The sequence below is a fragment of the Vombatus ursinus genome, unplaced genomic scaffold (genome assembly GCF_900497805.2).
Source record: "Vombatus ursinus unplaced genomic scaffold, bare-nosed wombat genome assembly UNPS02014167.1, whole genome shotgun sequence".
NCBI lineage: Eukaryota > Metazoa > Chordata > Mammalia > Diprotodontia > Vombatidae > Vombatus > Vombatus ursinus.
The window spans coordinates 2,200,337-2,228,039 of record NW_020953945.1 but is presented as its reverse complement, the minus strand read 5'-3'; the positions used below and the strand labels follow the sequence as shown (position 1 = coordinate 2,228,039).

Genomic DNA, 27,703 nt, shown 5'->3' with positions numbered 1-27,703 from the left:
TTCTTGATGTCTGTCATATTCATAATAAAGGAGCTGTCTGGAGGACTGAGAGTCAGTTAAGTGACTTGCCAGGAGTCACATACCAGTAGGCATCAGAGGAGTGACTTGAAAACCCAGGTCTTCCTGACTCCAAAGGCTGTGCTCTATCTCCTGTGTTAGGCTGTCTCTCTACATTACTAATTAGGCTTAAGAAAAAAAAAAAAAAACTCAACCCCTACCAGAACATACTTAGAATTTGGCACAATCCTGCTTACAGGACTGACATCTATGAAAATTATCATTTTGTCTAGCCAAAACCACCGGGTGTCTGATCCAGCAGGAAGGTGTCATAAACAAAGACCATCACAAGTCTACAACTTACTGCTAAAGCGGACGGGCTGCGCTACATTCACTGTGTGGAAGCGAGTTGTGTCTCCTCTTCCACGACTGGGCCGTGAATCCATGGCCTCCTTTCCATGATAAGAACGTTGGTCCCCAGGCACATCTAGAAGTAAAATAAAATGTCTAATAACCACAGAATGATGTATGCTTTTTGAAGTTTACCTAAAATGCTTCAGAATGTCAAACGATAGAAGAGTTCAAGAATTAATTGGCGACAGACACCATTTTAACACTTTTTATTATAAGCCAATATCAGTCAAAATCAACAAGCTTTTATTAAATGTCGGTCAGCCTGCTAAGGGCACTAGGGCTACCCTCCAACAGGCTTCCAAGAAGGATTCTGGGGCCTGCTCAGCACGGGCATCTTGCAATCTCCCCTGCTGCCCCATGCACCCCCTTCCAGCTCATGCCCTAGGCACCAGACAGCCTAACAATAGTGCCACTGCTCCAGGAAAGGGCAAGCCCTCCTACTGCCCTGTGGCTCCCCTCATCGGACCAGAAGCTCCATTCCTGGGCCGCCCACCACTCCCTAATATATGTTGTATTCCTTTAGAAGAAAAGAGGCAGAGGTGGACTCAGATTTCGGGAGTGAATCCCCAGGCCAAGAGCTTAATAAATTTATGCCTATTTTTATTAAGCACCTTTGTCACAAAGTATCATAAAGTCACCTGGGAAGGGTACATGCTGTAGTACAGGTGAAAAGTTGGAGGTTAAGCCTTCTTAGCCTCACCTGGACAACTCGAGCAGCCTCTTAACTGGTCTCCCTACCTCCAGTCTCTCCCTTCTCCCATCCATCTTACGCCTGGATCCCAAAGCGCCCTTCCTTTATAAAGCACAGGGCTGACTCTCAAGGTTACCCACTGCGTCTACGCCCAAATCTGATCTTGTCTCTTTGACACTCACTGATGCCCTTCACAAACTGGCTCCAGACCACCTTCCTAGACTTAACACTCCCCTCCCTCATCACTGACCCACATGCTATCCCTCACACATAGTCCACTTCCCATCACCGTATCTTTGCACAGCCTGTCCCCATGCCTGGAATGCCCTCCCTCCACAACTATGCCTCCTAGAAATCTCTAGCCTGGAAAGGTAGAGGCCTACAGGCGTGGAATTTAGTAAGTATCATTAGGTTTAGTGGCTTCATCAGTCAGTTTTGCATAACCATTTTTATCAGTGAAAAGGTAAAGTTTAATGAGTATATCAGGAAATAACTGTGATTTTTTTAAAGAGCATTTTTAAAAACGGGGGAAAAAAAGAACAGGCCCAAGAACCACAGGGGACAAGAAGAAGGGGATGGCACCGAGGTATATTGCAGAACCAGTGAAATACCCAAGAAATAACAAAGAGCCGCTCCCATCTCTAGACAGCCATTCTCTGGCCACAAAACACATTCCTTTCAATAGCCCAAGCCGAGGCTTACGACAGGCAAACAATCCATGCTGGAGGGAGAGGCAGGACAGATTAGAGGCACACACCCAAAACAACACAAAGTTCCATCTGAGACCCAAGGAAGGGATGGAAACTTCCATCATGAAGAATCAGGAAAGCCTTCAAGAGGGCCTTGGACAATGGGGCTGAACCCGCTGGAGGACAAGACTTCAAATGCAGGAAGGAGGGGGAAGAGTGATGTAGAAGGCTCAGGAAGGGGACAGCTCAATCTTTGCAGGAGGGGAGCCACATGAGGAAGAAAGGATGCCATCTAGGCTATCCTGCCTAGACAGTGTGATGCAGATGAAAGGGCATTGACCTTGAAGTTGAGACTTCAAGCTCTGACACTCTTTAGCTGTGGGACTCTGGACAAGTCACCTGACCTCTCTGGGCCTCAGCCTCCTCTTCAGCAAAATGAGTCACTGTTGCTCAGAGCCAGAGGCTGACCAGCCACTTATGGGCCAGACTCTAGAGGATTCAGGGGCTCTTTTGTTGGAGGGGCGGGGGCGAGTACAAGAGTCATTAACAGTGATCTCAGAGGGCCATTCCAAGTCTGAATTCCATGGCAATGACCTCCATGGGAGGTCTGCCATTATTTCCTGGTGATGAGTGATGGAAACTGCCGTTCCCAACTCGATGGGCGCGGTGTCCACTGGGGAGGGAAAGACAGAGGAGGCAGCAGCAGGAACATGGAGGGTCTCTGCTGCAATGCAAACTGCCAAAATCTTGTTAAATGTGATTACAGGAAAGGCAGCAAGAGCCTTCTGTTTCCTCCTCTAGAAAACAGGAATAACAAAATTGAGCTCTCAAGGAACTGAATTACAAAGATCGTATTTACAACCACAGTTCTCGTGGTTCACACACTAGGAGAGAACATAACAGGTTAAGGGTTCTCTCCCCAGAGCAATGATGTAGCGCCACAAGGGCTTAGGTTTTAAAATTGTTTTTCCAACGCAGCCTGGCTGGACAATCTCCTTAATCCTTTCTCAATGAACAATATACACAGGTGATACAGGAGAGGGTACAGTCAGTCAGCATGGGTCCAAAACAGAGAGGTGTCCAAGAAGGGCTTGGAGCAACACGCATCCAGGAGTCCTGGGAAAATTCAGGGATTGAGCTAGATGCCCTCTGAACTCAGGGGTCTAACGCCTGTGATTCCATGGCAACCGTGACCCTCACGACTTCATCCTCTTGCCCAGAATTTACCAATGCTTTTCCAGTCCATGACCCCTGCAGATGTATACACTTTCTGTGACATTCCATTGGCCAAGTGGGAAGGTTCCTGAAGAAGAAAATATTGCTGAGAAAAGGAACTGTTTGCAGTATTTGGAAAAATGGGGAAATCTTTTAATAAGATAATGGAGAAAGAACTTATGGTTAAATGGAATTCATTAAAAAAACAGCAACAACACATACACACATACAGGGAACAGAATAACGAAGGCCCAGATGCATTTTACAGTTTGCAGGCGTGGTGAAGAATTGGAAATGAGGGGATGGCTGAACAAGGTGTGGTATGTGACTGTGACGGAATACAGCTGTGCTACAAGAAATGACACGTGAGATGGCTTCAGAAAAACCTGGGAAATCTTACATGAACTGATGCAAAGTGAAGGGAGCAGAAACAGAAGGACATTGGACTCAGGAACAGCAATATTACAAGATGAGCAATTGTGAATGACTCAGGCATTCTCAGCAACACAATGATCTAAGACAATTCCAAAGGACTTATGATGAAAAGCGCTGTCCACTTCCAGAGAAAGAACTTGGAGAGCCTGAATACAGAGTGAGGCATACTTTTAAAAAAAAAAATTTTGTGGGTTTTTTTTTGGTCTGTTTTCTTTCATAACATGACTACTACGGAAATATATTTTACATGACTGCACATGTATGACCTATAGCAAAATGCCTGCCTTCTCAATGAGGGGGGAGGGGAAGGAAGAAGAATTTAGAACTCAAAATTTTTAAAAACGAATGTTAAAAATTGTTTTTACATATAGTTGGGGGGAAATTTTCAAATATTTTAAAAGTTTACAGGGCACTTTAGGTACAACAATCCTGTGGACAGATCCGGTGAGAAGGCCTAGTGGGCAGCTGCATGAATTAGCCAGCCAGCCCAGGCTTAGAAGCCAACTCTCTGCGGCAGCAGCAGCACGATGGTATTTGATATTTGGCTAAAATACCACAGACAATGAAGGAACACCAAAAATTTTTACAGCAAGTTTCTCTGATGAAGGCCTTATTTCTCAAATATATACTGAGTATAGAACCAAGCCAAATTTATTTAAAAAAAAAACAATTCCCCAATTGATAAACAGTCAAAGGATATAGCCAGGCAGTTTTCAGAAGGAGATATCAAAGCTAGCTAGAGTCACATGAAAAAAATACTCTAGATCACTATTGATTAGAAAGAGGCAAATTAAAACAGCTCTGAGCTACCACCTCACACCTATCAGAAATGAAAAATGCTGGAGAGGACGAGGGAAAAATAGGGACATTAGTGAACTGTTAATGGAGTGGTGAACTGGTCCAACCCTTCTAGAGAACGATTTGGAACCAGGCCTAAAAGGCTATAAAACTAGGCATACCCTTTGAGCCAGCAGTATCACTACTAGGCCTGTACCCCATAGAGATCAAAGAAAAAGGCAAAGCTCCTATTTGTACAGAAATACTTCTAACAGCTTTTTTTTGTGGAGGCAAAGAATTGGAAATTGAGGGGATGCCCATCCAGTGGGGCTGAATAAGCTATGGTCTATGATTGTGATGGAATACCATTGTGCTATAAGAAAAGACAAAGGGAGTGGTTTCAGAAAAAACCTGGCAAGATCTATATGAACTGATGCAAAGTGAAGTGAGAAGAACCGGGAGATCACTGAGCACAGCAATAGTAATATTGTAATGACTGTCAGCTGTGAAAGACTTGGCTACTCTGATCAACGCAACAATCCAAGACAATGCTGAAGGACCCGTGCAGGAAAACGCTCTCCATCGCCAGAGAGAGAACTGATGAACTCTAAATGGAAACTGACCTATCACGTTCTCCCTTTATTTTTCTTGCCTTTTTTTTCCAATATGGCTAACATGGAAATGTTTTGCATGACTGTACATGTATAATTAACATCATACTGCTTGCCTTCTCAATAGTGGGGGAAGGGGTAGGAAGGAGAGAGAGAATTTGGAACTCAAAATTTAAAAAGAAAAGAATTTTTACAATAAATAATAAATAGAAAAAAATATTAATTGACTTACAAAATCCATGCCCAGATCATCCAAAGAACTCAAAACAAGATGGAATTAGGCCGCTGCTTAGGGGCCTCCCTGCTCCAGGATCTCAGGGGGCATTAGAGCAGACCTTCCAGCCATGGGAGAAAAGGCAGGGTCAGATCCGAGAGCTTCGGGGAGTCTCAGAAATCATGTACTCCCCATCTCATTTCACAAAGGAAAAACTCACCTCCAAGAGGTGTGTGTTTAATGCTTGCTAGATACCTGTTTGGATACAGGCTTAACAGACTATTTCAATAAGTTGCTGTGGCCAAAACAATTTACCAGCCAGTGGCCACTCCTGAGCTTGATGAGTTCCCATACCATGGCCTATGTGGCTGGGTCCATAACTGAGCTTGTCTGCAGAGCTCGTCTGTGTCCTGGGAGAGTCTCTGAGAGCCCAAGGTCAGTCCCAGGATGAGCTGAGGCCTGGGAGGGCCCTTAGTGTAACTGGGGAACACACCATGAAGGGATATCAGCTCTGTGATGTAACCCAGAATGGAGGCAATACCACGGTCTGCCTTCTGCCTGTCTTCCTGTACCATCTATCTCTTTCATCAGTCTTAAGCAATGGCATTTCCTGTGATGGCCTAATACCAGGGTACAGAGACGTGTAATAACCTAAGGTTTTTTAAATACCCCCACAAGAGGTCATCCAGGCTAAAGACTGTGCCTGGAAGAGCCAGGGATGGAAAGCTCACTACCTTGATGATCTTAAGAAAAGAATGGAGAGAAAGAGGAAGAGGAATATATTGGGGGGGGGTGTACCACGCGAGACAATTATCTCCCCTGGGAGGGGCAGCTGACTCTCATCTGAACTGATCAAATGAAGGAAAAATGCACACATGTACAGAGAACAGTACAGAAATACATTTCATTCAACAGAGAAATAGGAGTCAAAGGAGAGAAGGAAGAAGGGGGAATTAAAATAAGAGCAGATTAAGAGAGGGGCAGCTAGGTGGTGCCATAGTGCACAGAGCACCAGGCCTAGAGTCAGGAAAACTCATCTTCATGAGTTCAAATCTGGCCTCAGACACTTACTAGCTGTGTGACCCTGGGCAAGTCACTTAACTCTGTTTGCCTTAGTTCCTCATGTATAAAATGGGCTGGAAAAGGAAATGGCAAACCAGTGTCTGACAAGAAAGCCCCCAATGGGGTCACAAAGAGTCAGACACAAGTGAACAAGAAGATTAAGAGAGGGATTAGTACTAAACAAAACAAATTCTAAAGATGTATAAAAATATTTATAGCAGCAATTTCTGAGGTGGCAAAGAATGGGAATCTGAGGGGACGCCTCTAAACTGGGGAAAGGATGAACAAACTACGATATGTAAATGTGATGGAACACTACTGTGCTAGAAATGATAAGGAAGATGGTTTCAGAGAAACCTAGGAAGACTCATATGAACTGATACAGAGGGAAGTGAACAGAATCAGGAGAATAATTTATTCAATGACATCAGTATGGCAAAGGCAAAGAACTTTGACAGAATTAAGAACTCTGACCAGTGTGATGAGTAATGCCCAACCACAATTCTAGAGTACTAATGACGAAAAAGTCTCCCCACCTGCTTGATAAACAGAGAACTCAAGAGTGTAGAATGAAACATACGTTTTTCTGGTCACAGCCAATATGGAAATTTATTTTTACTGACTACATGTTTGTAACAGGGTTTGTTTTTCTTTATTTCTCAAGTAGAAGCAAAGGGATTAGAGTTGGGGCAAGAGTTACTAGTTTATAGTTAATAACCAGTATACTTTATTTTCAGATTATGAAGAGAAAGTTGCATTGAAAATTTTAAAAAGGTAGATGTTTATTGATTGAAAACAAAATAGCGATTAAAAAAAAAGGAAAGCTCACTAACCCCTGGGTAGCATATTCTGAGTCAGAAAAGAACACAGTAAATAAATTGTTAAAGTTACTTGGTTAAAACTATGTAACTACTTCGGATGTTGTAGTTTTATCGGGGCATCCCCATTCTGTTGTTGGCAAGTTAGTATCCAAGAATATTATTAACTCTAAAATCCAAAGTACAGAGTAACTGCGCATCCAGTCACGTCCGGGCACTCGGCAGGACCACGGCCCACATTTCTAGGTTTGTCCAGTGTTCTCATCACTCACCTGGACAGCCAACCTCGTCACTCTCATCTTCGCAGGTCCCCCTGCCGTCACATTGCCAGGAGAGGGGGATACACTGGATGGCACCACTGCGACAAGCAAATTGGCCTGGGTTGCACCGCAATTCTACAAGACACAAGTTTGCAAAATAATTAAGGCAGTGGAGACAACCTGATGTGTCCCATGCAAAGACAGCTGCTTGGCTGACTGACTACTCCAAGATGGAACACAATGGAACAGATTAAGTCTGGCTTAATCAATTCAAAAACAGTTATTAAGCTACAGGTGCTGGGGATACCTCAAAAAGCCTACTTTCTAGTGGGGAACTCACCACGTCCACCCTTCATGGATGAGGACGTGACCCCTGAGCTGAGCCTGGAGAAAGAAAAGTCTTATGGGAGGTAGCGTTCAAGATGGAGGGCACATCAAGCATTTGGATGGCCTGAGAGGATGCCTGAGACAGGAGATGGAGACAGAGCTTTGGGGAAAGTAATACAATTTCGGTAGAACTGAAAGCTTGGGAAGGATAAGAAAGGACTGGGTAACTTGCCGGTCCTTTTCAATAGGGAATCAAATAATTCTTTTCAGGTAACTCACTGACAATTCCTTCCTCCATTCTATTTCCTTCCCATTTCTCCTCTAAGGCTACAAAGCCAATGAATCACATCCTCATTCCTAGAACTCCAGAAGGACATAGATTAATGAATGTACTTATAAAGAAAAAGTGACAAGGCTTTAGTAAAAATACAAAGTTGATGGAGGTGAAAAGAAGTATCATTCAGAATAAAACCAGAGTCTGGCACTCGAGACTTCCTTGAATACCATCTTGTGACTTGCAGATGAGCTTTGGGTCTCCAAGGCTTAGCCATCAGAACATAATTTCCAGGTGGGTAAGGCTAATGAAAGGCAGTACCAAGAACCATTCTCATTTAAGAGGCTCATCAAAAAAAAGGCAGGTAAATTTTTTTTTTCCCAGCGGCAACTTAAAAACTGGTCTAAGGCATGGAGGTAAGCTATACCAGTGGTCACTTAAAATACTGAAGGAGAATTAGAGCCCCCCCATCTCACACAATACTTCACTTTAGTATGCTCCTATCACATTTCTGTGATGTTGGGCTGTAAACTCCACGGGAACACGGACTTCTCTTATCTAAACTTTGTTTCATTCAGTTAGTGCCAGCCACAGTGCTCTGGGCATGGACGGCAGGCTTTTCATAAACGGTTGCTGAATGAATATGCAGGCTGAATTAAATACCATAAATGATGAACAAACTGCAGTATAAAGACACAGGAAACAATTTTCAGTTGTATTTAAAAAAAAAACCACTTATTTCTGAACTGACGTTCCTAGTCAATAAATCCGAATGGAGGCAGGCACATGGTGGGTTAAGGGCCATGCAGAGGTCTTGCAAATGTTATGAACTCAGGCAAGTCAAAACCACTCTAGACTCTCCATCTTTGATTCTCCCTACCACTGGATGCATGGTATAGAGTTCAAAGGAAATGTGGCCTACAAACTGATCACATATTTAAGATTAAACAGTAACCGCATTCTGATATGAAAGGACAGCCCGGCTTTCAAAGACAATGTATGGGGTTGGATGGGGTGGGAGACCTGGACTATAGTTTAAAAAGGGAGGGAAGGCACCAAGGGGAAATCTCATTCTCTATCTTATCTTCACCACAGGCAGAAGCTCCACTCTTCTTGGACAGAGAGGATGGAGGCCCTGAAAGGAGTAGAGTATTCACCTCTTTCCTACCTCGACCCGTACCCACACCCTTCCCCCAACAGAATCTGTGACAGAGGAGAAGAAAGGCCAGCATTTCTGACATACACAACAGGGGCTAGGAGAGCACATTTCAAAAGGTTCACAGCAAGGGCAGGTAGAATCCCAGAGACTAACATTCCGAGGCAAAGTCACCCCAGCACGGACAGGAAACCTCATAAGAATGAAATCTGAAGAAACAGAGACAGGAGTCCACAACCAGCTCAGATGTGTCCAGAAGCTTGGAAGCAAGGGCCAGAAACAGAGGAGGGATCCAAAGCCCTCATGGCCTAGTTCAGCACAAAGAACATCTGGAGGACGCGTGCTCAGAATGAGCTGGGCCAGGAAGGGAACAGAACACAACAGATGGGAGGGTTAGTTGGACTGTGGAAGAGGAAAACGAAAAAAGGGACGATCAAACATGGCATTTAAAGCCCTTCCTACCTTTCCAGCCTCCTTATACTTCTCCCCCTTCCATCCACTCTATGAGCCAACCTCATGGCCACCTTCCTGTTCCTCACACAAGTCACTCTACGTCCAGCCTCGACATCTTTGCCCCTGCTGTCCTCCATGCCAGCCGTGCTCTCCTTCACCTCTACCTCGCAGGAGATCTCTTCTGGTTGCCCCTTCCCCTGTGGTTTCCTTCCATTTCCATTGTATAAACTTCACATGGACAGAGTTATTTTATGCAGTCTCCCCTACTCGAATGTGAGGTGTTTGAGAGCAGGGATCATGTTTGCATCTGTTCTGGTATTCCTAGTGTCTGGCACATAATAAGTACTTAATAAATGCCTGCCAACTGACTAACTGACTGATTGACTTTGTATCCCCATATCCAAAATTGACATGGAACAGGAAGGGAAGCAAAGGGCTCTCCCTCATTAGAAGTCTTCCAACAGGGGCAGCTAGGTGGCTCAATGGATACAGCAATGGCCCTGAAGTCAGAAGGACCTGAGTTCAAATCCAACCTCAGACCAAACACTTGACACTTACTAGCTGTGTGACCCTGGGCAAGTCACTTAACCCCAACTGCCTAAAAACATAAAAAAAAAGTCTTCCAACAGAGGCTAGGGGACCATTTGTTGGACAGGTGGTGATGGGATACTCCCCAGGGATGAATTAGCCTAAACAGATTCTGACATTCCTTCTACAGCTGAAATTCTGTAGTTCTGGGATCCTAAGAACAGAAAAATCAACAAAATAAAAAAAAAAATGTAAATGCTGCAAACGAAACAGAAAATGGTCAAAGGAAATAGTAGGACTATCTGAAAATAAATGATGCCTAAATTACTCAAAGGACTTCATGAGTTCAGCAGCGGCAATGGCCACCGCAGGCTTGGGAATTCCCACAAAGGCAGACTCCAACCCATGTAGGACTTAGGAGATAAGGCCTAGGAAGACGTGGGCCAGTGATCTCTGCAGTTTCATGTGGTTAGCACATGTGTGAGGCTAGATGTGAATCCAAACCTTCGGGACTCCATTCCCAGCATTCTATTCATTAAGCCACACTGTTTCTGAAGCCAAAACTAATAACTTATAAACATAAAGTAGAGGAATGAGCAGACAACTCGAGGAAAGTTTATGTACGATGAAGGTCCTCAGTGCAAGTTCTCAGAGGAAGAAATCCAAGCTATCAACAGACATAAGAAAAAGTGCTCAACAATTTGGAACTATGCCCAAAGGGCTTTAAAAATGTGCACACCCTTTGACCCAGCAATACCACTTCTAGGGCTGTATCCCAGAGAGATCAGAAAAACCTGGAAAGACTTGTATGGACTGGTGCTGAGTGAAATGAGCAGAACCAGGAGAACGTTGTATACAGTAACATCCACACTGTGCGATGACTAACTTTGATAGACATATCTCTTCTCAGCAATGCAAAGATCTAAGACAACTACAAAAGACTCGTAATGGAAAATGCTGTCCACATCCAGAGAAAGAACTATGGAGTCCAAATGCAGATGGAAGCAGACTATTTGCTACTTTTTTTTTTTGTTTCCTCTTTCTCATGGTTCTTCCCATTTGTTCTAAATCTTCTTTACAACATGACTAATGTGAAAATATGTTTAATAAGAATGTATATGTATAGCCTATATCAGATTGCAAGCCATCTTGGGGGGGGAGGGTAGGGAGGAGGAGAAAATTTAAAACTCAAAAGCTTATGGAAGTGAATGTTGAAAACTAAAAATACATAAATTAATTTTAAGAAATTTTTACCAAGTGCTCAAAATCACTAACAATTAGAAAAATGCACATTGAAGCAATTCAGAGGTTAAATATCACACCAGTCAGTTTGGCAATGTTGACAGAAAAGGAAAATGATGAATTGAAGGGGCTGGACTCTAATCTAACTCCAATCTAGGAAGATTGGATTCTAATGATGACTGAGCCAGCCATTCCAGAAAATGATTTGAAGTCACACCCAGAAGTCATTAGACTGAGGATAACTTTTGACCCAGTGATAGGTCTATTAGGGCTTACCCCAAAGAGATCAAAGAAGGGAGAAAAGACCCAATGTGTACCAAAATATTTAGAACATCTCTTTTTGTTAGAGCAAAGAACAGGAAAGAAAGGGGGTGCCCATCAATTGAGAAATGGCTGAATGGACTACAATATGTGCACGTAAAGGGATACTATTATTCTGCTATAAAAATGACAAAGGGCAAAGTGCTGGCACAGAGTACGCACTTAAGTTTTCTGACTGCTTCAGAGAAAACTGGGAAGACGTGCATAAACTGATGAAGAATGAAATGAGCAGAAGAATAATTTGTAAACCACTACATTGTAAAGAAAAACAATTCTGAAAGCCTTAAAGATTCCGATCAACACCATGACCATCCACATCTCCACAGGACCAATGATGAAGCAAAGCTACGCATGTCCTGAGAAATAATACTCAAGGTTCAGGACAGGACATACGTTTTAGGATGTGGCAAATGTACAAATTTATTTTGTTTGACCATTTATTTAATACAAGCGCTTGGGGCCTTTTATGGGGGGAGGGGGTGGAAAATTGGGAGCAGAGAAAGGTTTAAAAATAAATATATCTTTTTTAAAGTATTAAGGAAAAAACCAACAAGGTTCTCAAAGGTCATATGTAGGATCATAGATGTAGACTTGGGAGGAATTTTAGAGGCATTCTAATACAACTTCCTTTATTTTACAGATGAGGAAACTGAGGTCCAAAGAAGACATAAGATTTACCCAGAAACACATAGTAGCAAATGACAGGTGGGATTTGTACTCAATTTTTCTTACCTGAGCATCAATTCCTTCACAAATGACTTTTTAAAGAACCATTTACAAATAAAATTCCACCTTAGTACAGAGCTCTGAAAACAAGCCCCAAACCCCTAAACTTCCAAAAGCACTCACACAGCTTTGAAACAATGCTCAGCTTCGGCCTAAAGCTGTCCTGGTCATTCCCACCGGATGCCTTATGCAGTCCCGGCCCCTTCCTCACTCAATCCACATTCCCCATCTGCATAAAAGGTCAGCTGACCACCACCTCACTGCCATCTCTGGATTCCAAACAGCCCCCAGAAAGACCTAGACCAAGAAGGCCCATGGCCCCCAGCACCAAGAATGAGAAATGTTCCCCTTGGGAAGCCTTTGATCACACCATGTCCCCACCCCCATAGTTGCAGTCTTCCTTTAAGCAGTGAAACAATTTTCTCACACACACACACACACACACACACACACACACACACACACACACACACACACACACCCTCTTCTATTGTATTTAAAGTTATCCTAATAAAAAAAAATTTCCATCTTCACAGAGGATGAAGGAGAAAGAGAAAATAGAATTAGGCTGTGACTACAAGATGACATGAGGCACCTAGGTGGCACAGTGATTAGAGCATTGGACCTGGAGTCAGGAAGATCTGAGTTCAAATCTGGCCTCAAATACTTGTTAGCTCTGTGACCCCAGGCAAGTCACTTTAACCTGTTTGCCTCAGTTTCCTCAACTGTAAAATGGGGATAAGAACAGCGCCTAGAAGGGTTGTTGTGAGGCTCAATTATAACTGTAAAACATTAGCAGAAATCACTACCTTCAGAAAAACAGCCCTTGTCTAATAAGAGCAGCTGACATTTATGTAGCACCTACTATGTGCCGGGTCACTCTGCTAATGTTTTACAATTATAATTGACCCTCACAACAACCCTTCCAGGTGCTGTTCTTATCCCCATTTTACAGTTGAGGAAACTGAGGCAAACAGAGGTTAAAGTGACTTGCCTGGGGTCACAGAGCTAACAAGTATTTGAGGCCAGATTTGAGCTCCGGTCTTCCTGACTCCAGGTACAATGCTCTAACCACTGTGCCACCTAGGTGCCTTATGACTACATACCTCAGGCGTAGACAGGTAAGGTATATACACCCGCTGGACATAATATGCTGCACTTTTCAAGGTTCCTCCTAGCGAGTCACTATCATCAATCACTCTCTTTACTGGATTATTCACCACTTCCCATTCATTTTCAAGTACCTAATGATTGGTTCCCATTCTATGCTTCCTTCCAAGGCACAGGCGAGAATTACAGATGACAGCTGAGGTGCATTTGTGCTTTCCAAATAACAGAAAATTTAAATGCCTTCAGGAACATCCAAAGGCCATGTTCTCTTCATTCCATATTCTCCACTAAAGCAAAGATAAAGTCCATGCATCTGCTCCTTTTTCTACTGGGGTCAAACCACCAGGACCATCAGAGTGTCCTCAGACAGTGGATCTCAGAATCACCCACAGAAAGGACTTGATCTAAATGCCTCATTTTGCCAATGGGGACAGCGAGACCCACTCCCACGACGCTCACAAGACTGTTGTTAGGGAAGTGTCAGATCCTATCAAACATGACCTCCTGTTGCTCTGGGCTTCCTCATCCAGGGTCGGGCTTCGTGTCGGGACCAGAAGAGAGAACAGAACCCACTTATCTGTGCTGGCTCCCATGACACCACACAGACGCGTTTTCTAGCTTCCACTGCTTTGGAGCGGTTTGGACTTTGTCCTCAGTTTTCTGACATGGCCTAGTTCACTTCAATTCTTCATCCTCTGTGTGAGCTCAGGAGATGGGCAGTTCTAGGCATTTCACTACTTCAAGGATCTCCAGTTTAGGCAGGGTGCTCACTCCCTCCTTCCTTTGCATCGCCAGCTCTTAGCACAGCACCTGGCACATACCTGGCCCCTAATAAATGCTTGCTGGCTTGATCAAGTATGAATTTCTAGATCAAGTATGAATTGAACGACCTCACACTGATTTACAGTACTCAGCTTTTTAAAAATATTTACCAAATAAGGGCATTTTTGTCATATAATGGATTTTCTTCATCTTTGTTGCTATCACTAAGAAAAAAGACACTTTCTTCTTTTAATTCAAATGCTTGCAAAGTCCTTTGAAAGCACAGAAAGCCAAAGATGATCAAGAAGGATCCCATCTGTCCACTTCTCCATACTCTTTGTATTACAATAAAAAACCAGGGAAACGGGCATCTACACTGACTATAACGATGTAACTGGAGAGAAGAGTGAATTAGTGGGAAATGGATGCTGCCCAATTATAAGGACTGGGCCCCTAAGAAGAGACGTGAGAGGGCGCCTCCCTCCCCTGGCTGCCTGCAGGGCCAGGGAACCAGGAACCTATCCATAAAGCACAAAGGCCTGCAGAATTTGTTTTGTTTTGCTGAACTGATTCGTTTTTTGTTTTCTCCTGCTTATTCATCCTTCATTATTAGGGATGATTTTCTGGAAGGGGAAAGGGAAAGGAACATCACTGGGGAATGGAGGCAATGCCAAAACAAAAGAAATGAATACAAATGAGGTTTTTTTAAGGTGCCCTATCCTCTTCCCCCACATCATCACACAATTTGACCAAGAGCCTTCCTTTTTTTATATTAATATTTTTATTTAAAGTTGTGAGTTCCAAATTCTATTCCTCCCTCCCTCCCGACCCCTCCCTGAGACAGTAAGCAATCAGATACAAGTCATACATGTGCAATTATATAAAACATTTCCATATTAGTCATTCTGTACAAGAAGATTTAATTAAAAATTTTAAAAATGAAAAATAGCATACTTCAGTCTGTATTCAAACAATACCAGTTCTTTCTCTGGAGGTAGACAGTATGCTTCATCATGAGGCCTTTGGAACTGTATCAGATCACTGTATTGCTGAGAATAGCTAAGCCATTCCTAGTTCTTCATCAGACAAGATTGCTGTTACTATGTACAACAATCTCCTGGTTCTGTTCACTTTACTATGCATCAGTTCATGTAAGTCTTTCCAGGTTTTTCTGAAATCATCCTGCTTGTCATTTCTTACAGTACAATAATATTCCACTGCAAGCACATACCACAGCTTGTTCAGCCATTCCCCAAACTGATGGGAATCGTTTTGATTCCTAATTCTTAGCCCACAAAAAGAGCTGCTATAAATATTGTTGTACAAATAGGTCTTTTTCCCCCTTTTTTTTTTAGATGTCTTTGGAATATAGACCTAGTAGTGGTATTGCAAAGGGTATGCATGGTTTTATAGCCCTTTGGGCACAGTTCCAAATTGCTCTCCAGAATGGCTGGATCAATTCACAGATCCACCAACAGTGTCCCCATTTTCCCACATCCCTTCCAACATCCAACATTTTCCTTTTTTGTTATATAAGCCAATCTGATAGGTGTGAAGTGGCACCTCAGAGTTGTTTTAATTTGCATTTTCTAATCAACATCAATTTAGAACATTTTTATGTGACTATAGATAGCTTTGATTTCTTCTGAAAACTGTCTGCTCATATCCTTTGTCCATTTATCAACTGGAGAATGACTTGTATTTTTATAACTTTAACTCAGTTCCCTATATATCTGAGAAACGAGGCCTGTATCAGAGATACTTGTTGCAAAAAAAAAAAAAATTTCCCCAGTTTTCTGCTTTCCTTATAATTTTGGTTGCACTGGTTTTATTTTATATAATTAAAACTATCTATTTTACATTTTGCAATGCTCTCTGTATCTTCTTTGGTCCTAAATACTTCCCATATCCATAAATCTGACAGATAAACTATTCTATGCTCTCTTAATTTGCTTATGGTTACGTGTAAATCATGTACCTATTTTGACCTAAACTCAGTATAAAGTGTGAGATGCTGGTCTATACCTAGTTTCTGCCGTAATATTTTCCTGTTTTCCCAGCAGTCTTTGTCAAAAAATAAGTTTTTGTTCCAACAGCTTGGATCTTTGGGTTTATCATACACCAGATTACTATGGTTATTTACTATAATGTAATTTGTATCTAATCTACTCCACTGATCCAACACTATTTCTTAGCCAGTACCAGATTGTTTTGATAATTACCACTTTATAACACAGTTTGAGATCTGGTATGGCTAGACTACCTTCTTTCACATTTTTTTTCTCATTGATTCCCTTGATATCCTTGAGCTTCTATTCTTCCAGATGAATTTTGTTATTATTTTTTCCAGCTCTATAAAATATTTTTGATAGTTTCACTGATATGGCACTGAATAGATTAATTTAGGCAGAATTTTCATTTTTGTTATATTGGCTTAGCCTACCCATGAGAAATTAAATATTTTTCCAATTGTTTAGATTTGACTTTACTTGTGTGAAAAGTGTTTTATAGTTGTATTAATATAGTTACTGGGTTTGTCTTGGCAGGTAGACTCCCTAGTATTTTATATTGTCTACAGTTATTTTAAATGGAATTTCTCTATCTCCTGCTGCTGGACTTTGTTGGTAATATATAGAAATGCTGACAATTTATATGGGTTTATTTTGTATTCTGCAACTTTGCTGAAGCTGTTAATAATGTCAACTAGCTTTTTAGTTGATTCACTAGGATTCTCTTAAGTATACCATCAGATCATCTGCAAAGAGTGATAGTTCTGTTTTCTCATTGCCTATTCTAATTCCTTTCATTTCTTTTTCTTCTCTTAGTGATATAGCTAACTTTTCTAGTACAATATGGAATAGCAGTGGGAATAATGGGCATCCTTGCTTCACCCCTAACTGTATTGGGAAGGCTTCGAGCTTATCCCTATTACAGATAATGCTTGCTGATGGTATTTAGATAAATATCACTTATCATTTTAGTTCAAGCTCTATTTATTCCTATGCTCTCTAGTGCTTTTAATAGGAATGGGTGCTATATTTTGACAAAGGCTTTTTCTACATCTATGAGATAATCATATGATTTCTGTTGGTTTTATTACTGATATGGTCAATTATACTATAGTTCTCCTACACACACACACACACACACATAAAATTTTCCTATATGTGTATAAGTATATATATAGTCATATATATAGTCATACATATATAGTTTTCCTAATATTGAACCAGCCCTACGTTCCTGGTATAAATCCCACCTGGTCATAGTGTATGATCCTTGTGACATATTGCTGCCATCTCTTTGCTAGTATTATGCTTAAAATTTTTGCATCAACATTCATTAGGGAAATTGGTCTCTAATTTTCTTTCTTGGTTTTGGCTCTTCCTGATTTAAGTATCAGCATCATATTTGTGTCATAAAAGGAATTTGGTAGAACTCCTTCTTCACCTATTTTTCCACACAGTTTATATAGTATTGGGATTAATTATTCTTTAAATGTTTGGAAGAATTCACTTGTGAATCCATCTGGTCCTGGGGATTTTTTCTTAGGAAGTTCACTGATGGCTTGTTCAATTTCTTTTTCTAAGACTGGGTTATTTAAATATTTTTTCTTCTTCTGTTAATCTGGGTAATTTATATTTTTGTAAATATTCATCCATTTCATTTAGATTTTCAAATTTACTGGCAGATAATTGGGCAAACTAGCTCCTAACAACTGTCTTAATTTCCTCTTCATTGGTGGCGAATTCACCCCTTTCATTTTTGCTATTAGTAATTTAGTTTTCTTCTTTCCCTTTTTAAATTAATTTTAAATTAAATTAAATTAAATTAAAATTTAACTTAATTTAAATTAAATTTTCTATTTTATTGGGTTTTTTTTCATAAACCAGCTTCTAGCTTTATTTATTAGTTCAATAGTTTTCTTACTTTCAATTTTATTAATCTCCCCTTTAATTTTCAAGATTTCCAGTTTGGTGTTTAATTGGGGATTTTTAATTTGTTCTTTTTCTAGTTTTTTTAGTGGCATGCCCAATTCATTGATCTGCTTTTTCTCTATTTTATTGATGTAAGCAATCAGAGATATAAATTTTCCCCTAAGTACCACTTTGGCTGCATCCCATAAATTTTGGTAAGTTGTCTGTCATTTTCTTTAATGAAATTATCTATTGTTTCTATTATTTGTTCTTTGACCCACTTATTTTTTGGAATTAGATTATTTAATTTCCAATTAACTTTTAATCTCTCTTTTCATTGTCCATTATTAAATGTAATTTTTATTGTATTATGATCTAAAAAGCATACATTTACTATTCTGCTTTTCTGCATTTGATTGTGAGGTTTTTATGTCCTAATGCATGGTCAGTTTTTGTGTAGGTGCCAAGAACTGCTGAGAAAAAGGTATATTCTTTTCTATCCCCAATTAATTTTCTCCAGAGATCTAACTTTTCCAGAATTTTGTTCACCTTAACTTCTTTCTTGGTGAATAAATGGGTGAATACATGTTTGGTATTGATATGAGTTCATTATCTATGGTATCTTTCAGGAAGGTAGCTTTCCTTCTCTCTTTTAATTAGATCTATTTTTGCTTTGCTTTGTCTGAGATCATAATTGCTACTCCTGCTTTCTTTGTTTCAGCTGAAGCATAATATATTCTGCTTCATCCCCTTACCTCTACCCTGTGTGTATCTCTCTGTTCCAAATGTGTTTCTTGTAAACAACATATTGTAGGATCTGGGTTTTTAATCCATTATGCTATCTGCTTCCATTTTATGGGAACGTTCATCCCATTCACATTTAGAGTTATGATAACTGTATATTCATCTCCACGCTATTTTTTCCTTATTTATATCCCCCTCTCTCTTTTATCCCCCACCTTTTCCCACCTCAGAAATGTTTTGCTTCTGCTCACTGCCTTCCCCAATCTACCCCTCCTGTCATCAGTTCCCTCTCTCCCTTCTATCATCTTCATCCCTTTTTACTTCCTTATAGGGTAAGATAGATTTCTGTATCCAACTGAATGTGTATGTTATTCCCTCTCTGAGCCAATTTGATGAAAGTAAGGTTTAAGCTTTGTCCCATCACCCCCCCCCCAAATTCCCTTCCATTATAGTAGTTCTTTCATGCCTCTCTTATAAGGGATGATTTACCCCATTCAATCTCCCCCTCCTTCTTCCAGTGAATTTTTTTCTCACCCCTTTACTTTGTTTTTTTTTGAGTATCATCCCATCAAAATCACCTTATATCCACACCCTTGGTCTATATTATAGTAATAAAGTTCTTAAGAGTTACAAATATTAAAGAAATACAAAGTTTGACCTTATTGAATTTCTTATGTTTTCTCTTTCTTGTTTCTTTTTTACCTTTTTATGTTTCCCTTGAGTCTTGTGTTTGGAGGTCAAATTTTTTATTCAACTCTGGTCTTTTAATGAGAAATGCTTGAAAGTCTTCTATTTCATTAAACGTCAACTTTTTTTCCCTGAAATATTATGTTCAATTTTGCTGGGTAGGTGATTCTTCGTTATAATCCTAACTCCTTTGCCTTCTGGTATATCATATTCCAAGCCCTGCAGTTCTTTAATGTGGAAGCTGCCAAATTCTGCGTAATCCTGATTGTAGCTCCATGATATTTGAATTGTTTCTGTTTTTGCTTACAGTATTTTTTCCTTGGTCCGTGAGCTCTGGAATTTAGCTGTCATGTTCCTGGGAGTTTTTCATTTTGGGGTCTCTTTCAGGCAGTCATCAATGGATTCTTTCAATTTATACTTTGCCCTCTGGTTCTAATATATCAGGGCAGGTTTCTTTTTATAATTTCTTGAAAGATGTTAACCAAGCTTTTTTTTTTTTTTTTTCATCATGGCTTTCAGGTAGTCCAATAATTTTTATGTTACCTCTCCTGGGTTTATTTTCTAGGTCAGTTGTTTTTGCAATGAGAAATTTCACATTTTCTTCCTCTTTTTTTTAACTTCTCTTATTTTGTTTTAATATATCTTGATGTTTCATGGAGTCATTAGCTTCCACTCGTTCAATTCTAATTTCTAGGGAATTATTTTCTTCAGTGTGCTTTTGTATTTCCTTTTCCATTTGGCCAATTCTATTTTTTAGGGAGTTATTTTTCTCAGTAAATTTTTGTACATCTTTTCCCATGCTACTGACTTTTTTTCATGATTCTCTTGCATTACTCTCATTTCTTTTCCCAATTTTTCTTTCACTTCTCTAATTTACTTTTTAAAGTCCTTTTCAAGCTCTTCCAGAAGGTCCTTGTGGGCCTGAGACCAAATTACATTTTTCTTTGAGGCTTCATGTGTAGCCATTATGTTCTAAGTTTATGCCTTAATCTTCCCTGTCACCGTAACAACTTTATATAGTCAAGCTCTTTTTTTCTTTTGTGCTCATTTTTTCTACCTTTTTTGTGACTTGGTATATTTTTTTTGGTGAGAGTTGGGCTCTGGTCCTGCACTGTCCCAAGCTTTTTGTGTTGGGGCTCAGGGTCTTACTGCTGGCTTTCACTGGGCTTCAGGGCTTAGCTACTTGCCTTCACTGAAGGGTAGGCTTCTCTTTTGGCTTGCACTGAGGAGTGGGGCCTCCTCATTGGTGTCTCCTGGGTGCTGGGGTTGGCTGCTGGCCTGCCCCGGGGGTGGGGCCAGGCTGCTGGGTTGCCATAGTGACATAGTCTTTCTGGTGACTGGTCCTAGAGGAGGATCTTGTTGCTGGCCTGCCCCAGGGGTGGGGCCAGGCTGCTGGGTTGCCATGGAAACAAGGTTTCTCTTCTGGCCAGCCCTGGGGCAGGGCCTCACCACTGGTCAGTAACTGGGTCAAAGCCTCAATGGTGGCTTGGTGACTGGTGCTGAGGGTGAGGTCACTGGGGTGGGGCCTCACTGAGCTGCAGAGGCTGCTCACTTGCCTAGAGATTTGCTGGCTTACAGGAGGGTGGGACCTCACCGGTGGACTGTCCAAGGCCTGGAGCCCTGCTGCAGGCCCCCCCAGCTGCCGCCGCTGCTCTTGGACCCTGCTCCCCTCCTACCCCAGTGAGGCAGACCTTTCCTGCCTTGCTGCTCAGCTGCTTGCCTGCTCCTAGATCAATTCTGAGGCAGTTTTCTAGTTGTTTGGAGGGGAATTTGGAAGGTCTTCCGTCCTCACTCCGCCATCTTGGCACCAAAAGCCCCAAGCCTTCCTTTCAATGTTTTTCATCAACTTGATTACCATTCCAATGACTAGATAACTGTCTGTGATTCCTTACTTCCATTTCTTGCCCCAAGGACTGTCTGTGAAACACAAACATGTTCAAACCACAAGAGGGGCCCTATTTTTAACAGATGTTTGTAGGCCTATAGCTCAAACCAACTCCCACAGAGCTCTGTGAGTTCAGGGTCATTACCATTCTCCCACGTTATACTGCTTTCATTTTTGAAAACCCACCTGTTGTACTGAAAATCTCTCTCAATGGGGCGCTGCCGCCACAGGTTTGCCCAACAACCAATCTTGTTCGACAAAAATTTCAATGTCACATCTGTACACAAGACACGTCTATAAGGAGAAGCTTCACACACAAACTGACGTGTTCAGCTCCCTCTAGTGCCTGGGCCACTTGCAATACAAACTGGGGAATTTGGGTTTCTCAAATTATTGATCGTGAAGACCTTCAGACATTCCTCTTTGCCCTCTATTATCTGCAAGCAGAACCCTTTCAAGGTGGTCTGCACGCGATTCCTCGAGCACCCGGTGCAAAGATGGCTCCATTTCATTGCACTCACTCGCTGGCCGCCTCCACACCTGGCATGCTCTTCCCCCTCCTCACCTCAGCATCTCCGAATAAGAACAACTCCAGAAGCCCTTCCAGATGGAGCCCTTCAGTCTCCCTCCACCCCAGGGCACAGGGCCCTCCTTACCCAGCTACCCTGGATTCCCCGGGTTCTATGTCTGGCATCCACTCAGAGACGGGCAGGTCTCCCTCGCTCGAATGGAAGCTCCCAGAGTGCAAGGACCGCTTCACTTTTATCTGTGCACCCCCAGCAGCTGAACAGCTGGGACTTAACAAATGACTGGCTGAGCTCAGAATTGCAGGCAGTCCCGTGCTTCTCCTAGTAGAGGAGGATTCTTTACACTTATCAATTCTGATCTTGTCTTGCCGACACATTCCACCTGTACAGAGGTGTCACTTCCATGGACCAGACTTCAGGCTATCAGAGCCAAAGCTTTCATACAAAGACTAAGGGACCAGGACTTATATTTGAAAGAAAATAGGCCCTGGTGCTCCATAAAGGATTTGGAGGATTGTTACAAAATGCAGAAACAGCATTCAGAGGACAGCAAGGAGGAAAGGAAAGCTCGGACTACGGTGGCCAAAGGCCTTCCACAAACCCCTCAAACAGGAAGGCCTTCAAGGCAGAGGACAGGACTGCTGTCAACTGAGACTCTAGTCAAAATTATATTCTCGTTATTTGAAAATGGAGAAAGCCACCAGAGCTTCATTCCCAGTCAGACTGTGGCAGTGCCTCAAAGATACACCTCTGTCTCTCCTGTATCTTGGGGGGTGAAAATGTAGGCTCCTCACTGGAAATGGATTTTGTGAGGCTTCCTAAGATCATCCATGGAGTTCAGGGAACCATTCTCAATCTGCACCAATCATGGAGACACTTCTCCTTTTAAAACAGAAGTCAAGAGGCCTGTTTCATACGCTGGTTCTTTTTCTAGATGGAGTTTCCCCTCAGTCAGCAGGTCTTGCCATGCTTACACATAATGTAACCCCACTGTATCTCCTGTATGCTTCACGGTGGGAAATTTAGTATGAGCTTTAAAATGTCTCCGCTGATTTTTTTTCACAAAGAAAGAAAATAGGCAGTTTAGGAATCTGCCCAAGTTTGCATTTGCTAAAAAAAATAAGGCCAGTGTTTGCTTTCATTTAGACAGACCAGGAAACGCAGACAAACACTCTCTCCCAGCTGCCAAGGCCCACACCTCCCCACGACAGAAGATCCTGCCAAGGTCAGACTTCAATTCCTTTGACAATGCCCTTTCTAGGAATAAGAGATGACCGTGAATTAAGACTGGTTTATCCAAGTAACATCGTGATAACTAATAAGTGATAGGTGCTAACTAATGGGACTCCTTTCCATTGGATTGCTCCAAAGCCTCTGAGTGGATGGGTGTGACCCTGGGCACCTCCTACTCAACCAGACGGGCCCTGATGAGCTACGAGCACAGCAAGGTGCAGAGGAGCGACGTGCCACCAGATGAGTCACGTCTCTAGGCCGCGGCAGCTTGTGGAGCCTGCTTCAGCCAAGCATAAAGGAGTGGTGGGTGATCTGCCCGCTCCCCCACCTCTGCCATGGGATCAGGAATTTCTTGAAGTACTGACATGGACCGGAAATATGATGCTTGGGAAGGGAGAAAGGCAGTCCCATCATCAGTGGGCTCGGTCCCCAAATAGTTCCACTTCACCTCAGCCTCAGTTTTCCCATTTGTAAAATGGGGATCTCTCAAGTCCTCTCCAGCTTTAAGATTTGATAACACTAATCATTAATAAAAAGAAAAGTTGTACATACTGATGGCAAAACAAATAGATGCCCATTGACCGGGGCTCAGCAAACAGTGGTACATGAAAGTAAAGGAATATTGGCTGTACTAAGGCATGGCAAGTATGATGGAGAGAGGGGGAAAGAGAGAGAGAGAGAGAGAGAGAGAGAGAGAGAGAGAGAGAGAGAGATGCAGGCAAAGACTGGCACAAAATGACAGAATGGGACATGAGTGGAGCCAGGAAAGCAGCTTACATAATGGGAGCCCTAAGGAGGATGGAAAGGCCCATTCCCACAAATCATGGCTTGGCTCCACAGAAACCTCCCTGCCCCACCCCCACACCCGGCCACAGCTCCTTTGCAGAGGGGAGAATGGAGGCAGGGGACAGACAGGGGACAAGGATGGGCAGGGCAGTTTTTTCAATGGGTTGATTAATAATAATCTTAATGGCCAACATTTATATAGGGCTTGGTATGGGCCAGGCACTGTGCTAAGTGCTTTACAGATAACTCAGTTAATCCTTACAATAACCCTGAGAGGTAGATGCTATTACTGGCCCCATTTTACAGATGAGGAAGAAAAGGCTGACAGAGGTTAATGACTCACCTGGGTTCACAAAAAGCCACATTGGAACTCAGGTTTTCCTGACTCTGGACCTGGCGCTCTAACCACTGCACAGCCACCCAGTGACCTAATAAGTTTTGTTGACTGTTTTTTTCTTCTTCTTAAAGAAAAAAAAAAAAAAAAAACTTTGTTATAAAGCCTAACAGTCTGGGAGGGCTTCAAAGGGTGATGGGGAATCTAGGCTAAAGAAAACAAAACATAAAAATCTCTTCTGAATTTCTTTAAATGATTCTTTGCCTCTGATCAGAAGGGCTGACAGCCCTCTAAGAGCTGCTAGCAGGAGCCAGGAGGGCCCCACCAAGTACTAACAGCTTTCTCTTGCCCAGTCGATTGCCTGAAACTCCCCACTGGCCTCACTCCCTTTGCATTACACAAAACTCTCCACGCCAGGACTCTGGAAGCCTTCAGATGCGCTAGAACACCCGCACCTGAAGTTATCAAACACCTTCTCCCTGACAGAAAGCATGAGCCCCACGAGAACACACACAAGGAGAGGGAGAGGAGGGCGAGGCCACAGGAAGGAAGGGGAGTGAGTAGAGCCAGCCGTGACTCGACAAGAAACGCACCAACGGGGTGCTCGCCCTCTGCTCAAGCGCCCCGCCTCGTTTACCTTCAGCAGGATGATCTGCTCTTACCAACGCCATCTCCCACAAAAATGTCTAAATTTATGGTTGACCATTCCAAGGAAGGCACTCAGAGAATCTCCAAGTCGGAAGGACCTCAAATCATTCAGCCAGTCATTCATTCAATAAACATTTATTAAGCACCTACTGTGTGCCAGGCACTGTGCTAAGTGAATCCAGTCTCTCTAGGCCTGGAAGAGACCTTAGAAGCAGTCTGGTCCCACAGAGGAGAGGTGACTTGCCCAGGGTCACACACCCCTGAAATATTGGAGGGAGAATTCCTGGCTCTGCACCCAGCTCTCAGTCTGCTGTGCCAAGCTACATCTGCCTGACAGATTTCTCAGGATTAGAGACTTGGGTCTGGAAGCAGCCTAAGCAATCATCTAGCCCAGCCCCCTTGCTTCACAAAGGCCCACCAGATTCAAGTGACACTCAAGGTCTCAAAAGAGGCCAAGCCAGGACTTGACCTCCAAGCCCGTGACTGCATGTCTGGGGCCGTGGATCGTTTGGTCAGTCTCCTCTCTGGGCAAAAGAGGAAAGCAAAGTCCTGTCGAGTGGGAAGATGTGCCAGAGCAGTCCACAACCTCTGACTGGAAGGATCCTAGGGCCTTCCCCCTGAGCTGGCAGCTCTGTACTAGCCTCGAAGTCTTCAGGAAGCCAAGAGCAGAGAGGACACACTCAGACCCGCCCTGTGAAGAAGAAATAGGGAAAGGGGCGCCAGGTGATATCAAGAGCATCATCACTGGGTGGGAACCATGTGCGGGAGAGCCTACTCACCTGACAGAAGTCTCGCCAGGGCTAGTGGTGGACCTGTAATTTAAAATTTAAAAGAAACTTACAAAGCAGTTGGAGATTTTCTTGAGCAAAAGCCAATACTAATGGTTAGCTATTGATAAACTGAAACACAGTCAATGAGCATGTGCAGTAACTGGGTCACCTGGGCTCACCCACACCAATGCCTGCTTTTTCCCCACCCCCAGGAGGAACGACACGAACATACTGTCCAGGAACTGTCTGATCTTCAAGTCGCTGGAGGCTCACTCTGGAAGGGCTCCCCTGGACATCACGGGGTCAAGTACCCTCATTTACAGCAGAGCAAACAGAAGCCCTTCGTGGGGAAGAGACTTGCCCAGGGTCCCACTAAGTTCATGTCACACCTGGCACTGGGAAAAAAGAACTGCAGAGGCCCTTTATTTTACAGATGAGGAAACTGAGGCCTAGAGGAAGGCTGCAATTTGGAGTTCACGGCAGAGCTAGGATTTGAACCCATGACCTCTGATGCCCAAACTGGTGCTTTTCTTCTCCTACCACCCAACCCAGGCCAAGGCTGTATGCACCGAATGAGGCTGGTGTACTTGTCACAGAAGCAATGATCAGATCCCTGACATTTAAAAACTGACATGATTTTTCAAATATTTTTCAATTAAACCCTAAAGGGTATATGAGACCTTAGAAAGCAGCCCTCTTGGGGGTTATTAGCTGGTGCCTCAATTTTAAGAGTCTTTCTGATGTGTCAGGAAATGCATTCATCTACACACCACCCCAATAAGACACAAAAGGCAGGTAAGAATGAACACTGGGCCCCAGATGCAGAGAAGGGTCCTGCACCAGGAGCCCCACATGACACCCTGGCATGTTCTCAGTATAGCTGCCATTCTCAGAAAGCAAAGTCAGCATTTCTCCGGTTAGCCCGGAGGAAAAGGCGGAGCTGCTAGGACAGGGAGTGGAGAGGGAGAAGCCAGCCAGGGCAGCAAGAGCCCAAGGCCAAGGTGGGCCCCAACCTCTACCCCAGCTGACTGAACTCTTCAGCCAACACAGATAAGCAGAGGGACTGAAGTTCTCTCCTGCTAATGCTTAGAAATCACTCCTCATTAAGGAGTGTTTGAGGAGCTGTAAAGCTTATAGTACTGGGCGAGAAAGGAAAAGAGATGGGCAAGTCCTCACCGTAGGCAGGATAGGTCAAGGACTGGAAGGTGTCTTTCATTTTACTTTTATTTTCATAATTATTATTATTATTATTATTAATAACAGCTGGCATTTTTTGTACAGCACTCAAAAGTTTGCAAGGCACTTTATAAATATTATTTCATGTGATCCTCACGACAACCTTTTGAGGTAGGTACTATTATTAATTCCATTTTACAGATGGGAAAACTGAGGGTGAGAAGTTAAATGACCTGCCCAAAGTCACACAGTTAAGCGTCTGAGGCTGGATTCAAACTCAGGCCTTCCTGACTCCAGGTCCAGGGATCTATTCACTGTGACTTTGAGTTGTATGACTGGCCACACACACCACCAATGGAGAGTAAGCTGTGATGAGCTTCTGCCATAAGCCTGAGGACCTGTTTCATTCCTTTAAAAATAATTTATCCTCCTTTCCCAGGCCAAGACTGTCCTAAGACCCAGGAGCCTACTAAGTGGAATTTATATTCAACTCCTAACTAAAAAAAGGTTTACAAGTGGGACCACTGAAGCTCTTCTGTTCTCTGAAAGAAGGCTTCATCCTCTTAGGTTAGGAGCCAAAATTGCTACTGAAGACGGTCTTTCTAATTCTGCATCAAAGAAGAGCAGGAAAAAGAGCGCTGACTCCCCAAATCCACGCGATCTACGTTCTGGCCCCCCGTGGAATTCAATAAGACAGGCAGCTATCCAATTTCACATCAGCTTTTCAAGCAGTTAGAAATACAGACTCCTGGATCATAACTGCAAGCTGAGAAAGGAAACGACTCATTCTAAAAATATTTCCAAAACCTAAGGAACTGTCCCCCATGCTACCTGCCAGGATTCCAAACTCAGGGTCAACTTAACCCTCATTCACTCCACCTGTTCGAACCCTGGCTGACTCAATCAGCTGCCAC

General features: G+C 42.7%; 1 protein-coding gene across 5 annotated transcripts in view; it reads right to left on the bottom strand.

Moving 5' to 3' along the window:
* The window catches only part of DGCR2 (DiGeorge syndrome critical region gene 2), a 99,343-nt gene that overhangs the window by 51,599 nt on the left and 20,041 nt on the right, over positions 1-27,703 (bottom strand). For 2 of the 5 annotated variants that reach the window (XM_027859412.1, XM_027859411.1), the window contains exons 2-4: positions 25,623-25,655; positions 7,196-7,318; positions 362-484 (exon numbers count right to left, since the gene is read on the bottom strand). In XM_027859412.1, the coding sequence (XP_027715213.1) occupies positions 362-484; positions 7,196-7,318; positions 25,623-25,655 (279 nt within the window). Of the gene's footprint in view, positions 1-361; positions 485-7,195; positions 7,319-24,204; positions 24,323-25,622; positions 25,656-27,703 lie in introns of those variants that run through there. The other 3 variants (XM_027859414.1, XM_027859413.1, XM_027859416.1) reach the window with 2 other exon arrangements.